Below are 18,193 nucleotides of genomic sequence, written 5' to 3' on the forward strand. Positions count from 1 at the left end.
AATAAAGTTATAAAATGTAACCAGAGTAGATACCTGTATCAAAAAGAACAAATGAAAAAAACCGATATGACTGCGTCAAAAAATTTTATTTATCAATAAGGTAATGATAATTTAATAATGACTCGTTTACAGATTCTGCTGCATTTGCATTATACAACTGTTACAAATGTAAACATGAAGAACCTGAAGAAATGAAAGAGTGTAGATACATGAAACTATGTATGATCACAAATTACAGACATTTACCGGTACACATACTAAAATGAGACGAATGTATTCTGAAATAATTTTACAGGAGTTAGGGACTAGGGCATGATAGACAAATATTTGAGGGGTAAAAGAGGATTTGGTTGGAGCTTTTGCTATGGATGAATACGTTTTGTTTGTCTGTGATGCGGTTTGTAATCTTATTACAAAAATACATTGATTTGAGAAAATTTAGCGTCCCAACAAAACTGCAAAACAGGTGACTGTGTGTTCATATGACACTACTCAGTTACACAGCCATTTAACAATGCATGGCATGACATGTGGTGGACGATTGATGTAAAGGTGTTGAAAACGAAGTGTATGGGCAGGAAATTTTAGAAAAAACAAGGTGGCAGTCAGTACTTTAAAAATCTAAGTCAATAATGTTAGGACAGAGATGGGCAAAACAGTCACACCTATGTTGCTGTATCTCATATCCTATTTTAATTTTTTGGAAGGAAACCATCAAATATATCTACCCGAGAATTCGTACAGTTTTTCTCGCTCTACTGGAGGCTATTTCTGCGAAATTTGGAGCGAAAATGTTGGTTGGTTACTTCCAAAAAATCAAAACAGTAGATAATATTTTGAAACACCACCATGTAGAATTGACTGTTTTGCTTAACTCAGTCCATTTGAGCTTTCTTTGAAGACAAATAAAGAAATTTTGACCTACAGACTGGGAGGCTAATGGAAAAAAATATTTTGCTGCTTTGATTTTGGGTGCAAAAGGGGATGGAGTAAAATATTCATCATAACACAAGGATCATCCAAAAAGTAGGTTCCGCTACTTCAGATCTTTCAAAGAGAGGGATATAAATCAAATCTGGAAAGGTGTGTACATCAGACTTATTTTCAGCTTGAAAAAAAGCCCTAATTTTTTAAAATCAGGTGACAGGTGTGCAAGGAAACGAAATTCTACTGTGACAACCTAAAGTCGCTATCGGCCGACCTCCAACAGAACCAGCTGCGTAACGTGGGCCTGTTGCAATGATACATAGTCCTGGTTGAATTGAGTCTCATTGTAAACCCGTCAACCGATTCTCAAAATCTTGGACTTCCCCATAAGCTTAGAATGTGTCGGATATGTTTTTTTTTTTTTTTTTACCAATTTGATTTAGTTTTAAAAAAATGGAGGAAGTAATGTGGCAGAAATTATTAAATGGGTGAATCCTTGTCTCTCTGCCAGATTTGAAAGAAGTCCTTAAACGTCTCACATATCTCCTAGGTGTAGATTTTGGTCTATTCAAATTTAAACAAAATATGAGCTATTAGCCGATCTTTCAAATATAAGCAAAGATTGCTACTCAGGCAATGCTTTAATAAAATAAAACAATGTGCAATGTGCATTGTTTTACTTTATTAAAGCATGGCCTGAGTCGCAATCATTGCTCATATATGAAAAATCGGCTAATAGCTCAAATATTGTTTTCATCATTAAGAGTGGCCGAAGACCAAAAAATCTTGTTCAAATTTAAACTATTACTTTTAAATTGTATCAGATTCTACTAAAAATCCTGACAAAAGCTCCAATTTTGCATACATAAGAGATAATGAATAAAGAGAAAAACTAAACTTTATCCATACGGTCCTAATTCAACAAGTACATAAGTTAAATAAAGATTCTTTGCTCATAGATGTAAATAACATACAGATATTTCCTCCGGTGTACATTGGCACCTTACTGAAAATCTAATGCATGATAATATAGAGATGATCAAGGTTGAGTACTTTGAATACACATACACTATGTACTGAGGCAACTATGCAACTGCACAAAAAAAGATTGGCAAACAATACTATTTTCTTATTTGATTCTTTCACAGAAGGATGATCAAACGAATCCATGTCAGTAAACTATCGGTGCAACTTGTTTCAAAATGATAATACATTTCAATATGGCTGATTTTGCTAGAAATGGGCAGTTTCATCAGAACTGCGCGAGTCAAGCCATTATGGCCTCGTATGTCTCAGTACCTTGGGTTGCAGGACCCGTAAAACTGACATTCATGACAATAGCTCATTTTCGCCGCTTCTGTAAACTTTGATTGCTTTCGGTAAGGGTTTTCTTATTGTTACGAATACTTTTTAAGAGAACTGTTTCGATAGTTTACCTAAAACTGATAGGGCACCTTGACTTACTTTCACATTGGATTTTTAACAAATAGTCACATGAAAAGTCATTGCAAAAATTACAATTAATTTACCTTTGATCAGCTTGCATCGATGATTAGAAAATAGGAACTATAAGAGATTAAAGATAAGTAACTATTCAATGGCAGTGTAACCTTAAGGTTTTGCGACTGATTGAATTTGGCATATGAATATTACATGCTTTCTGAGAATCATACCTAATCCAATTGAATGAATTTTCTTAAAATTTTAACATATCTCATATCATTTTCAAACAGTTATGAAGTGTAATTAGTTAAAAGAGCCTCAGTAAAAAATTGCACCCCAAAACTAGCATCGTGGATTTCAGAAAAAAATGTAGCTAAATTTGCAGCATATGATGACACAACAATCGGAGTAAAATTTTTGCCAGAGTAGATCCATGATTTTTTAATAATTTCGATAGCACTCAAAACAACTTACAGTGCTTTACAAGGAATCTATTGCAAAATTTACCTGCATATTTCAATTTAAAAAAAAGAAACAGATACAATCATTACTTCCAAAAATGAGTAGCCATTAAAAAGTACATTACAGCATTTTATCACAGACTGATAACATACTTAAAAAGAAAAGATCAGTCTGTCAGAAGATCAAATTTGGAAGAGAAAAGATAAAATTTACCATCAGTTACATTAGGAACTTTAGATACAAACTAAAATAAAAATTTAAAAAAAATGCGTGCACATGAAGCTCAACTTTTAGTAGGACTAATTCTCAACAAAAACAGATTACAATAACTGAAAACTTTCCTTTGGAATGTGACGTTAAAAATGAAAGAAGTAAATCATTCATTCATGCCAATGTAGCTCTACAACCAACCAAGGGCTGATCTCCTGCAAGGTAAGTGAGACGGAGGTATGCTCTTCCTCTATTCAGGCACCCAAAGTCAACAAAATGCTTAGTTGCTTTGGTTCCATTCCAATCTTTTGGCGGGAAAATTGTTTCATGGGGAAGAGTGGGCCAATAAGGAACAAATGTTGCAGAATTGGAAACCTGTCTCTTGATGCCCGAGGAAAAAATGGACCAGTAAGAATCGAATATTGCAGACATGGAGCCCTGTTTTAAACTTCCTGCTAGGAATGAAAAAAAAAACAAAGCGATAGGGCATTCTGTCCATCTTGGGTGGTCAATTTCGGAAGCGCATACCTTCGTTTCACTTCCCTTGGAACTTCTGGACACTTTTACGTTCAAGATAAAAATAAAACAATAAATTAAAATAGTTCAGGTTAAAAATTAGAGATTTTCCCAGTAAGATGAGAATTGTTCAGAGAAGATAATATTATTCATAAAACATGAAGTTAGTTCAAAGATGATATAACAAAAAAGACATTGGATGTTAAGAGACAGCTTAAAATTAATGACTTGTATTGATTACATCAGACTTTTGATTGCACTCGGACAAATTATAGCACCTGGACCTAGGATGGGCCACAAAAACTTCAAAATACTTCAAACTAAATGCTTGACAATACTACTTAGTGCATTTCCAAATTAAGTTAAATAACAGACTACTTCCTTCAGGGCCTCCGATAATATAGGACACAAAAACTACATTGTGAAACTTGGGGCAGCAACTTAAAATGTAATGTTAAATAATGGTTCCGATGTGCGCATGAATTACTGACGAACACAGAAACGCTTTTAAAAACATTGTCCCCTCGTAGAATCCTACAACTACCCGAAAAAAATCATTACAAAACTACAAGTGACAATTTTTCAACTACTTGTTTAGAGTATTTTGCTTTTTTCACAAGTATTTTTGCCTGTGTGAGAGCTAGCGTCTGCTCTGACCTTGGTTATAGCAATCAATTCGACCTTCATCAGATATTTTAGCCGATATATTCATAGAATTTTAATTAGGTTTTTAATTCCAACCTAAGCTACTAATTAACAAATGAGCAGATCTGGCTCCTATAGAACATGTAGGTGGTAGTTACATAGGTATAACAGCAAATGGATGACATGGATAATAAATGTTAATTTTCGTACAGTCAAAATTTCAGGTGGCTTTCTGACTCTTCTCACCAACTTGTTGTTGACATGATCTTGAGAGTAGTCGATGCCAAAATATAAGTACAAAGAAACTGAAGCTTGATTGCTAAAACTTGCCAAATGATCATATATATTCTAAGTAAAATAGTGGTAACAATACACGACAAGAAAAATATCACTTCACATTTCTTTATAGAGCTACCATGAGATACTTTAAAATTTTGAAAAACACAAGGATCTGACGAGATACGAGTTGCTAATTTTCAAAACTCATTAGTGCCATTTCTATTATCTAATTTAACTTCAATCTGGAGAAAAAGCAATGGGTCAAAAATACTCACAAAGCATCTAGGTACTAGTGATGTAAGATTCTAATTATCAATTAGTGGTGCTTTAGAACCTTCATAATACTAGCCTGAGCACCCAATTTTAAGGAATGAAAATTTAAATCCTCTTTTCCTTACTTACCCCTGATAAAAATACAAAAGTATAAAAAGAAAATACTGAAGCTAAAAATATTACAGTCACTTGACATTGAGAGGCTGTAGACGTAAAATGAAAAAAAAAAAAAAAGTTAAAAATAAAAGCACATTAAAAAATTAAAACATGATAATAAGAATGAAGGATAAAAAAAATTACGATTAACAAAATAAGGTAAATTATACCTTAGCCATTACTTGATTCGGCATCATCTTCATTCTCATCGTCACTTATGTATTTTTTCGAGGTTCTTTTCCTTGATCGTGGGGTAGACTTTGTATCAGTTTTGGCATCGGAATTTTTCGGCGCTTTGGTTGATGCCTTCAATTTTAATTTCATTTTCACAGAGGACGATTCTGCTCCAGATGAGGCTTCCTCTTCAGCAGGTGCCGCTTTAACATAAAAATAATTATAAGAGTTAGGTTAAAATAAACGACAACACAAAACGAAGAAAAATTCGACACAGTGTCTAATAAAAATGGCTGGAAAAAAATACAATACTTTTTCAATACTTCCCAAAAATAATTACTAACCCCTAAACAAAAAAACTCTGTACTTTTTTATGCTTTCATGTGACGGGATTCCAAAAATTTTGAAGATTCGAAATTCGAGTGTACATGCGACAAAAATGACATGGTCACAGGCCAAGTCATGCTTTTCCTCACAGGTCAATTTTGAATCAGACAAATGCTTAAGAATCCAATTCCGCTGAGTGCAGCCTCCAAAATTCCAATTAATCCCATATGCAGATGGGTTATTTCTTAAATTTTTCAAATCAGAAGATTTCTCTCTCAAAAAAATATCAAATAATAGGTCACAACGGAAAAAGCTCAGCCCTCCTTTGGGACGCTCACCTTTTTCTTCTTCCTCCGGAGCTTCTTCCTCTTCACTTTCCAAACGCTGACGAGCGTTCGTAAAAACAGACTGCAGTACAATTGAGTCTTCATAGATGAGTGATGCTTCTTCATTATACAACTGCGCATTCTTGCATAATTGCATGAAATCGCGCTCCAGATCATCCAGTTCCTCGTACTGAAAACCAGTCATCGAAAATTAAAAATTCATTCTCGTTTAAAATGAGAGGCAAAGTGATCATTCTAGAGAAGACGGGCAAAAATCAAACTCTGTAAGTAAAGAATGGAGGGTGATAATATTGCGTTAGCATTCTTTTAGTTTTATTTTAAGGTTTAAAAAATGAACTCATTGGAAGGAAACAACTAAAATGTACATCCAGGTGTAATCAATCCGTTATTTGGTCCGAAATTTGAAGTGAAGCCCAAAATTTAGTAAAATTAGTTCCATTTCTCGATGTTTCTTGCTTTTGATGCAAATTCACCTTAAGGGTCTAAATGAATAGGTGATGTGTACAAATAGAATCTATCAAGGTTGATAAAAAATGTAAATGGTAAAGCAGTATTAAAAAATATACATAATGAAAGAAAAAAATACTTTGTGGTTCAAAGCCTAAAATCAGAAAAAAAACGATGGAGCAGTTTATAGAGACAAACTGAAAATGCAACGAACACAAACCTTTCCTTCATCAATTTTTGTGAGAATTTTCTTGATGTCGAGGGGTTTCTTGATGACTTCATAATAATCAGGAAGTTCACGACGAGATGGTAGTTTCATGAATGGTTCACTGAGAACACGCGAATCTCTGCAAAATTAGATAGGATAATTTTAGACTTTTACTACGCATGAACTATTGGAGAAAATTAACTCAAGATAAAAAGGACATGTTAAACATGAATCAGCAGACACACAGCAGATGTTACTTGATTTTATCGGCTGTATCATTTTTTAAACAGAAAACTGGTAAACATTCTGATGTGGAATTTTGTGGATATATTTACATTATCTTGGGAAAATTCACTGAGAGTTTCAAATTGTTATGTTTTTTAGTTTTCTAGTAATGAATTAAACCCTAAAAGAAAAGTAGGCAACATGAGATGCAGATAATCTGACTCTCTTTGATATCATTCAAATAAGGCAGAGACTTTATACCATGCCATTAAAAGTTTTTAAAGTTAAGACCGAGTCTTAGATTTTTAATGGTACATTTGTGTATTGTTTGCCTTGAGGCTAATATGAATAAATATGCAATTTTTAAAACTCATTTTCTGATTCACGTTTTCGAATAAGGATTTTTTGAAAAACTTTTGCAAAACTTTGTTAAAAAGGTAATAGCCTGAACTAGAGTTTAACAGTAGTTTACGAACAACTCTATGACACAATAATCATTACATTCTTCTAGTTGCTCATTGATTTTATGCTTATTCTTTCTCAAAATGTCCAGTGTTAAAATTTACTTGTATTGGTATTCATTTCATTTCGGCATTTACTGCCATAAATTGACTTACTGAGGTTCAGTGTACTCTACAACAATCGTCATCAATTTATGCATTTGCTTCTTCATTCGAGCATCCGCTCCTGAATTAGCAGGTGGTGTTTTCTCTTGCGGATTCTTCTCTGTACCATTTCTTCGTTTTTTGGCCGGTTCCTCTTCCTCCTCTTCTTTTTTGCGCCGTTTGCGAGTTTTCTTCACTTTCACTTCATCTTCAATCTCATCAAAGTCATCAATACCATCATCAATGGCCTGTAAAAAGTGCAACGAAAAGATGAATTTCAACACATTTTTCATCCAAGATATTTGCAGTTTACAACTGACAATGCATTGTTACAGTCCATCATTAACTCAGCACCCTTTTCTCGATATTTTTAGTTAAAAAACCCATGAAGTTTTTAAAGGAATGGAAAAACTTCACAGCGTAGCACTACATCCTGCAAAAATGCACCAGAGCATTTCACTGTAACAATTATTCACACCATTATTTTTTTTGCGGCTATTTTGTTTGTTCTTCTTGACTTCGCAACTTTCCTTTCAAGTTTTCTTAGGCTTAGAAGTAAAAAAATTAAAAATATAATTTAATTAATCCTTTGAGCTTGTTTAAAAAGTTATGAGTTAGAGAGGAGAGAGTTTTTTTACACCCCTTTTAATGCAATAAAAATGGGATATTACCTCATCAACAAAATTATCTCACCATAAAACATGACAGATTGAAATATGTGCACACCAACAACAACAACAGTTTATGTTAGGTAGGTATGACCACCCACCATCAACGAACTACACCTCTAGAATGGCCGACCAGTGTTAGAGACCCGGAACGTTTTGAAGTTGATATAGGTTAGGTTTACTTGGGCTCACACAGCAGGCTGCCATCTAAACCCATGTCAGACGCTGCCCACATTTTGCCGAATATTGTTGAATAAAGTAATAGCAATGAAAAGATTGCATAATGATCGCACCTCCATAGGTTTTCTTAACTCAAAAAATAGGAACTTTGAAAGCAAACCTCAAAAAAAATGAAAGTTTACATAGGTTGAAATTTTCACATGTAATCCTTAAGGGCAAGACGCAGCAGAAATGAAGATTGAGGTTAGCTATACTTGGGCTTCCACCCCCCTCCTGCCTTCAAAAACCGGCCCTTGCGCGTTACGCAGGTTTGCTATCTCGCGGCCATTCTAGAGGTGTAGTTCGTTGCCCACCATCCTCTGTTTGATATGCTGCTTGTAGCACTAGAAACCCATAAACTTTTGGCATGAAACAAAAAGTCCAATGCACAGGGTAGTCTCTCGACGCTTTTCATTTGAAGGGGAAAAAAGGAAATAATGAAAATTTGCTGCACTGAGATGTACACGGAGAACTACCTTGCGATAAAATATCACATAATCCATCATGAAAGCTCTACTGAGATTGGATAAGCATCCGCAGCAGTATGGAATCAATGTTACAGAAAAAAGGTGGTTTTGCACAAGTCTGAAATTGAGGATAGAATTTAAACGCCGTGGATGGAGGCAAGTGAAGAATACCTTTAACCATTCCTTTTCTGTCATGCTGTCTGAGTAGTCAATTTCCTTTCTTGTCCTTGAGCCTCGTCCCATCTGCACTTCTTCCTGTTCGTACGTCCAAGCTTCAACCTCTGCGTCATCTTTAACCAACCAGTCTGGTAGTTCACTCTCCTCAATAAGCCGGGATTTTTTGCCCTTAGACTCTTCTTTGCGTCTTTCAGCATCCATTTTTTGAAAAGTGTCAAATTCAGCTTCACTGCGAGCAATCATCTGATTTACAGTTTCATCATCCGGAACCTCATTCTCTTCCTGACAAGGAAAGAGAGAAAATTGGAATTTTAAATTAAATTGCAACATTGTATTAGAAAAATAGGATTTAGAGATGAAATTAGACACTTAATTTGACTAAAAAGCACTGAATTGAAAATTTATTGGGTTAAATAACTCTACTCAAGTTAAGTGGAAACTAGAACCAGCTGAACTGCAGTTCAGTCACTTCAGTGGCCATTCTAGAGAGTTGCCAGAACTATTCTTTCTCCATTTACATGTGTACAAAACAATCAATTCTTGACAAGGTGGCTTGTTTCGCCTAAAATCGACATTTTAAATGGATTGAAATGGAGGAAAATGTGGGTTTACAACTTGCCGAATCACCACTGCTGCAGTTAACTTTACCTGATTCACTCTCATGGATTATTTCTTCAATTGAAAACTAAATAGCATAACACCTTCATACTATCTGTGAACTTACCCTAGATTGTAAAGAATACACTCATAGAATTTTAATTTCTGGGTTGCTCAGTTTTTTGTTTAAAAAATTGAACAACAGAAAAAATTAGTCAACGTCTGCAGTGGTAGGGTAGATTCCAGCAAAAGTGTTTCCAAAAAATCGACAAAATTTGAACAAACCTCATCTTCTGCATCATCTTGATGCAAAATACTATGCAAAAACTGCTGCCTCTCAGTTCCAGTAGACTTCTGATCGAACATGCCTGCCTGGATGACTTTTTCATCCATGTTCAATTTGTATCGAGCTGCTGCTAAGATTCGTTCTTCAACGGAATTGACCGTCATTAACCTCAATACTCGTACCTCGTTCTTTTGACCAATTCGATGTGCTCGATCTTGCGCTTGTAAATCCTACACATGAATAAAAAGTATTCCATTAGAAAATCCTTCAGAAGAACTTCTGCTGAGTAATACACTAAGAGCCTTCTATTCACTAGTACTATATTGAGATTCAAAGATAGATTCCAATAGAATTTTGAGCAAATTTCAAACAATACAGCATCAAAGACTGGAAAAGGTGATTTTGACTGCAATTGCTTTAATCAACTTTCTAAAAATTTGTCAGACAAATTGTGAATAGTTTTTCTAAAAAATGCCACTGATAATATAATCTAACTATGAATTAGCATCATTTCTTTTTCTGATATTGACACAATCACTGCCAATTTTTTTAGGATGACAATTATTTTGTTGGTTGCCTAAAGGCATGAAGACCAGACCTTTTATTTTTATGTGAACTCGAATAACTTTACCACGATTTTGATACAATAAACTTAATAAAGTTTAACTGAATTCAGATCCTACCCATAACAACATTTATTTTATTTATTTCATTTCCCATTAAAATTTATTAGACTAGAAACTTTAAAAAAAAAAATCATATTTATTTTTATTGCTTGAGGTGTCAGTGCTGGAGGAAATTAGACTCTCTCAGGTAGTGCATTCGACTGCTTTCATAGTATGCCAGCACAACGGCTCACAACGGCTTGAAGAAGGATGTTATTGTCTTTAAAAAAAAAAAAAAAAATGAAGGATAGAATCAAACCTGATGGGGATTCCAATCAGAGTCGAAAATAACTACAGTGTCTGCAGCTTGAAGATTTAAGCCAAGTCCACCAGCTCGTGTGCTCAGTAAGAATATGAAATATTCACTGGTGGCGCTGTTAAATTTTTTCAATAAATCCCCTCGATCTTCCGCTTTGGTTGTTCCATCAAGACGAAGGTACGAGAATCCTCGCCAGTTGAAATAATCCTCCATTATGCTCATGAGCTGGGTCATTTGACAAAATAGAAGTACTCGGTGATTGGTGGCCTTCAACTTTGGCAAAATTCGATCCAATAGTTCAAACTTACCAGAGACTCGATAAAGGTCAGGTCTGCAAAATTAAAAGAGCGATTAATAGTAATTTATTAAATATAAAAAATTGTTGTTTTCTTCTTCTTTTCCCCCAATTTGTGTTAAAGCTACTACTTCTGGCAACCATCAGCTACCCAATGGACAACTATTGTGAGGTATGACAAAATCTGGGACCTACTCGATACCACCATTTTTCTCCAGGACATCAACATTTTTAGGCCCTGGGCTCTTCAAACGGCAAAGTTTTGATAATTATCACAAATACTTACACCGATCGGAGAGTTCCATACAGAGCATTCGCTGACAGAGTCAGGATTCTAGGTTTCAAGTTAATCGGAAATTATTAATTTGGTCATTGGATTTGGCAGTCTATTAAAAAAGTTTAAAAGCTAATGTAGATAACAGAGTTTGACAGATAAAATTTACTCTTACAGTTCAATTGACATTCTCCTACTGACAATGAGCTAACTTACCCACTTACAACACCATTTGACGAACAGCCGATATGATCGCAGAACTTCTCTTCGATATGTTGAAACAGGAATGGATGATTGCACAACTTGCGAAGTTGGACAATTGTATTCATCAGTGCTTTGGCTCCACCTTTGCCCTTGTTACCTTTTTCAGAGCCATCAGTTAGAAGGACCCCTTTACTTTGCATGTGCCTGTTAAGAAAAAATTATGATTTGCAAATATATTTCAAAGCTGAAGATTACAATACAGGACAATTTTACAAAACGGACCTCCTGACAATAGGATGTACTATTTTTTAGACAAATCTGCTGCGGATAAAAATAATTGAAGAAATTCTAGAGATGACAAATTAATATTTTAACAAATCTGTTGATAGCTTATTCTTAATAGTAATAATTACTGTACAAACATTATTGAAAACCGCACTTTTGCTTCTAGTGTAACGCCTAACTCTTTTTAAAATAGAATTTAATGAAGTTAAAATTCATATGGTCAAAGAATAACTGAATAAAAACTGAGAACTTAAATTTTCAAAGGTATAACTTAAAATTACAGGGATGATTTCATCTATAAAATAAAAAAATGAAAAAAGACGCGTCTTTTATTAAAGGGGACAGGAGTGTAAAATTTTCCTGAGAGGTCTCCACTTTGAAACAATGATTACTGGAAGCCAAAGCAATTGCAGGGACTGTAAGCACCATGTCTACGGCTTTAGGAACATGACCCTTGGTAAAAGTACAAGAAAGATTTTTTCTAAAGTGCTGTCTGAAAATTTCAATGCAATTTTTGAAATATTCAAACTTCCATACGTTACCAATAATGCAAAAAAATTATAAAGCTTGTAAATGAAACTATTTTCAAGAACTGAGAAATATTAGAAACTTCTGATAATATTCAAATAAACTTTGCAGGGAATATTAAAGTTCTGAATTTTTTCCCCCTTTAATTTTCACATCCAAGATGGTACAATGAAGATTATTATCAAGCCCTGTAAAAACACCTTACCTATACAAGACTCTCTGGAGCCCTGACATATCACATTTTACGATATATTCGATTTTGTCTGGAAGTTGAGACTCGACTTCTTTCTTCAAACGTCGCAGCAAAAATGGACGTAAAACTTTATGTAGACGGCGAATGATCAAAATAGTTTCTTCCTCATTTAATTCCACCTTGAAATAAAAAAAAAAAAAAAAAATGATTATACATACTAGGAAAGCATATTTAAAGAGCAAAATTGCAATTTCAGAAATGGCAGAAATAAATTATCAATCAATTTACTCATTTTTAATCATTTTTAAACATTGATCTAATTGTGAGGAATCTAATCATACTATCGATTTTACAACTAATCGACTCTTGGCAACAACTAATTAAAATTATTTTTTTAGTTTTCAGAAAAAGACATTTGAAAGTTTGCGGCTTAAAAAAATAATAATATGTTTTCACACTTAATATTGATTCTAAAATAATGTTTTGCTGTCTACCACAGGTATTTTCCATGACTTTAATCCCAAATCCACTACCTACTCTCTAGTCAAGTATCCAAAAGAGAATGCTCAAGAGACAAAATTTATCCGAGCAAGATCAGCCCCTGAAATGCACAAAATTCAACTATTATCATGGAGTAAAAAACTGAGACTGATTTTAGTTTTTCATTTTTCGCCTTACACCATGCTGCTGATTTTGTGCCTATACTTTGAAAATAATAATGATTGATGGTGGTTTGCGTGTGAGCTGAACACTTCATTTTTTAACTCCCCAATTTCTGCTTAAGAGAGTACTTACTTTTTCACCAGTTGTGGCAAAAGGAGCATTGAACCACTGTTCAAATGTTGAGCAGGATTTGAAAATAGACGGAAGAAGAAAATTGAGGAGAGCCCACAGTTCGGGCAACTTATTTTGCAACGGAGTTCCAGTCAAAAGGAGCCTTTGCGGAACAACATAATGTGAATTTAGCACTTGTGTCAATTTGCAATGGTGATTCTTCATTCGATGCCCTTCATCGATGATCATGTACTTCCAGTGCAACTGCAAATTCACAAAACATTAGACTGACTTTATGTGTAGTTGAAACAAAGAAAAGAAACAAACTGAGAAACAAACATAGTAGTTATCTAAAATTAGATTGTTATGATCTATTTTTAAACAGAATGTCTTCAATTTGCTTTGTAAAAAAGGAAACAATAAACTTACGACTTACGAATTCACAGCTCAATGATTTGTTAAAATCATTGTACCTATCGAGTTCAGGGCGGGAACTTATGGATTTATGAGTGAATGACTGATTTTTCAAAACCTATGGAGACTGATTGAGAAAATTTTATCAAAATACGAACAAAAGGCATTTCTTCTGTCACCATCAAATTTATTTTATTAAAAAATCAATTTGATCAAACCAGACATTTTCCAGGCGTAAGTTAACATTAAATAATAATGCTAAGCAATACTTTTTCAGAGGTTTTTAGTTAACTATCCGATAAAAAAGTTCTTTTACCCCCCAGGAGATGATCTACAGGACTTAAAAAAAAATTTTGAAATACAGTGGATTTACCTTGGCTAGAACAGCTTTATCCTTGATAACGTATTCATACGTTGTGAGTAGCACATTGAATTTAGATGATCTCATTTGTGCTTGAAGTGCACGTCTGACAGCTGGTGAGCCTTTGTACGCAACAACATTTACAGATGGGGCCCATTTTTCAAACTCCAACACCCAATTTGAAAGGGTGGAAAGAGGTACGATGATTAAATATGGACCGTTTACTTTTTTCATCTCCATCAAGTATGTGATCAATGCGATTGTTTGGATGGTTTTTCCAAGACCCATTTCATCGGCCAGGATGCCATTGAGATTATTATTGTACAGAGAGACTAGCCACTCAAGTCCCTTGATTTGATATTCTTTTAATTTACCATTAACCATGATAGAGGCTTGTTCTGTCACAATTTCATTGATTGTGTGAGCAATACTGTAGTAGGTAAGTTCTTCGGAGGTATTTTTGTATTCATCGTCTTCACTTTTCGCTTTTTCAACAACTTCTTTCGGATCAAGTTCTTCTTTTGGTTTCTTCTCTTCTTTGACTTCTTCAATTTTTTCTTCGATATTTTGATCGGAATCAGAATCAGACTCTTCTTCAGTCTCTGCCTCTGAGTCCTCACATGCTTCCCAACCAGGATGAGCTTCCAGCCAAGTGCCTAGGTCTACCATCAAGGGAGCTTCTTCTCCCTTCAATTTTTTCCCACTTTCCATTTCCATTACGCAAGCTCTCCGCTCCGCATCCTCAGTTTCTTTCTTTTTCCTCTTGTCTTCTTTCGCTTTCTCTGCAAGTTTACGTTTTTGTTCAACTTTGTGTTGTTTGACCATTTCTGTCAAGTTTGTGATGTATTCGTCAGTTTGAGACAGTAAGAATGCCAGTCTCTTGTCTTTCTTTTGATCGATGAGTTTCCTGTAACCCTCTTCATCTTCTGCCATTAGGCGTCTCATTCGTTCCTTTTCGATCCTCTCCTGTTCTTTCTTCTGCTCCCGCTCCGCATTCACATGGTAACTAAGCATGGCTTTATTCAACCGGACGATCCTCGCTTGATTATTCCGATGGTATTCTTTAAAGTCTTTACCGTGCTGAATGATGGCTGCCAAATATTCTTGATGTTTTTGTCTCCGTTTCCTCTCTGCTTCCAGTTTCTGCTGCTTTTCCAACTTTTCTGTCGCGCGAGATTCTTTTAATCCTTGGGTTTTGACTCGCTTGTAGGCTTTCATATTGACGGCTGTTTCCAGGGTTGAATCTCTGCGAGCACAAGATATGATCTCGCTTCGGAGCTGACGTTGAAAATTCAAGATTCTCAAAGCACGAAGTTCGATCTGAGCTTTGAGGCGAATTTCATCCGACACTGTTGACGGAAGATTGGAGAGCTTCTCCATATGATGGGCAATGCGAGCTGCGACTCTATTTTCTCTTTCTTGTAAAATTAGTATAGGGTCGATCCCAGTTGGACGAGGAATAGTCGTAACTCTGTTCTGTTTTTGTAACTGAAGTTGCTGCGTAAGTTGCTGCGGATTGGGGGGTGGTGGTGGCGGAGGAGGCAGAACAACTGGACTGGGCATCGGTTTCAGCATTGAGTTAGGAGGAGGAGGGACAACCATGACGGGATGACTCGTGATGGGGAGCCGAGGCATGGGTGGGGCGATATGGACGTGTGACGTCACTGGTGGCTGCAAGGGTACAGGTGGTGTCGGTGCTGAAATGGGAGGCATGAGGGGCGCAGGGGGTGTTGAATTGAGAGCAGGGGGTGGGAGAGGGGCAGGAACAGATGGAGCAGGTGGTGCTGGAACAGCAGGAGGTGGAGCCATCGTTGAGGATGACTGTGGGGGAGGTGGGGTTACTGGGGGCAACTGAGATGGCGGAGGTCCTTGGGGTACGTTGGGTGAAGTTGGGGGTGCGACAGGGTACACAGGAGCTGCACTCATTCCAGATGAGTTTTCATTGCTTGAATCAGTGGGTCGTGCTTGTGGGCTTGGAGTGTTTCCACCGGAGGTTGGAGGCATGAGAGGTGGAGGTCCCAGACCCGGTTGAATGAGAGACGAGTCCATTCGTTTCCCTTGAACCGCTACTGCAAGTTGATGAGGCAACGGCTGATTCCGAGCGAGAACTCGATATGCCATGATTTGGACTCGTAACTGTTGCAACTGGATGGGACTCAAAACTTGCTTGGAATTCGATGGGCTATCAGAGGATACGCAAAATCCTTGCTGTAAAAGAAAAATAAATAAGATGAACATTCATAAAGCTGCAGCGAACAAATTAACAATTTCTGAGAGTTTCTTACCAATTAATTTTTTTGTGGGCAATACAGACATGACTAATTGAGGGGCTTGGAGGACAAGGCGAATAAGTGCAGTTTTTGAAAAAATTAATTGAGATATTAATGATTTCAAGTAAAACAAGATAGAATGAATAGAATTCTTGGCCATGATCATTTCCTGCTTTTCCCTGATTTCCGCGAGCTCATTCACTGACGGGAAACCGAAGAACTCTCCCACTCCCTTATATAATTAAAACTTATATGAAAACTTAAATAATTCTCCAGAGTTCCAGATATGAATATGGATTTTTTTTTCATCTCTTATCCGATTCTTTTGCGCACATTATCAAGTTTTCCAGAAAATCCATGTTTTTTTTGGAGGAAAGTTGGCCATGCTCTAAGTATACTCCGATTTTCCTTAGCGCATCAGGATACCGCGCCGCTCATTCCTCCCGCGGGGTGGAGACAAGTGTGCATGCTTTAAAACCCCTTTAATCGTGTGTTCGGCAACTTTCCTTGCATAATTGCGAGTTTTGTAAATTTTGAGGTAGGTTGACACCCACCTTAAAGTTGATCAAAATCATAGAATTTTACTTCCGTATGTTTTACCTCATGCACTGGCAAATTACTAAGATCCCTCTTAAATCAATTGCCAGTTTAAAGGCGTCAAGCCGTGTCATCTCTGTTTGAAAAAAAAAAACATGAGAGAAAATCGGCGTTCATCCTCAGCTGCACTAGAAGGAAAGAAGTGCGACTTTTTTCTTTAATGAATGATAAGCAGAAATTTAAAATCTCTTAAGTGTGCCATTAGATGTTGCTTAAATTGGGCGACAGTTCATGGAAAATATAGAGAAAATTCCTCACAAAACTTGAGAGCTCTTTTACGCTGAGGAGTAATATGCATAATTTTAGCAATAACCTGATGACACTTGCCAGATTTAAAATTTTCACTCTTCATGTACTAATGTCTGAATGCGAAAAAGATCCGCCTTTATGGTAATGTTTAAACCCTCCGATTGAGTTTTACTCTCCAAGAAAAATTAGTCAAAATGTTTCCTTGCAATTTTCTGTGATTTATTTACGATAAATGATGAAAATTTACAGGGAGCTTAAATAGAAACTGCTGATTGGTTTTCCCTGAAAAATAAAACTTGATCGGAGAGCATTTTTCGGGACTGACAACTCACCGATCCAGGAAGTCGAGGGGGCTCCATGTTATTTTGACGAGCTCTGATAGCGAGGAGCTGAGAATATCTAGGATCCTCTTGCATACCTTTCTCTTCCATTGAATCTATAGCGTGCTGCAAAGCATTCAGATTGTCTTGAGTGGGAGCTGCCTGTAACACAAACCCAAAGGCGGGTAAAATGTAGTATACCGTTAGAGTATACATGCATGTTACTGGGGACTAGACCGATAGGAACACGCAACTCGATTATTCAACATTTTCTTCATCTTTGAATGCAAAATTTAAAGACGGACGTTACGGCATAAATTTTCCATCGCTCTCTTACTTTTCTCTGGATCTTCTTTAAAACAACAAAGCAGACAATCTGATATTAAGCTTTGCCGGGTGGAGGGTTGGTGCCGACTTGTAATTAAAGAGCGCATGATTGAGGGTTCTCGTCTCTCGCAATTTAAAATACAGCGCAATAAAAAGAAGGAAACGAAATAATATATTAGAGGAACGAAAGTAAGATTAATTACAATCATACCATATCAATGGACGCTTGTCTGGACGTCTGGAGCGGCTTATCCACGCTCCATTTTGGGTAAATTGCCGAGAGTATTAACTACAGAGAATGAAACGAACTTTGAGGAAATGCACTGGCGTTTGTGGAAAACACTGAGATCATGTTGAACTTTTTGTTTTTCGATGGAGATTGTCGAGCCGGTCTTCCAGACACTTGCTCTCCGTGTTTCTGTTTATCCAGTTATCGTCTTATCATCAACAACGCGAGCTGAAAACATGTCGATAACGCCTGATGACGTCATTATGTCGCCCGAGACCCTAGACCGATGTC

General features: G+C 36.1%; 1 protein-coding gene across 1 annotated transcript; it reads right to left on the reverse strand.

Annotated features, from left to right (window-relative positions):
• Positions 1-67: 67 nt before the first annotated feature.
• On the reverse strand, positions 68-18,122 carry LOC109031277 (ATP-dependent helicase brm). The gene is made up of 13 exons (XM_019042722.2): positions 17,885-18,122; positions 17,359-17,508; positions 13,923-16,118; positions 13,157-13,399; positions 12,374-12,540; positions 11,368-11,559; positions 10,583-10,913; positions 9,658-9,888; positions 8,770-9,057; positions 7,257-7,492; positions 6,427-6,553; positions 5,751-5,928; positions 68-5,288 (listed from the first exon to the last, which is right to left on the reverse strand). Exons 1-13 carry the CDS (start codon positions 17,885-17,887, stop codon positions 5,083-5,085), a joined length of 4,548 nt encoding a protein of 1,515 aa, XP_018898267.2. The 5' UTR covers positions 17,888-18,122; the 3' UTR covers positions 68-5,082.
• Positions 18,123-18,193: the final 71 nt, after the last annotated feature.

The sequence above is a fragment of the Bemisia tabaci genome, chromosome 5 (assembly GCF_918797505.1).
Source record: "Bemisia tabaci chromosome 5, PGI_BMITA_v3".
In the NCBI taxonomy this organism is placed as follows: Eukaryota; Metazoa; Arthropoda; class Insecta; order Hemiptera; family Aleyrodidae; genus Bemisia; species Bemisia tabaci.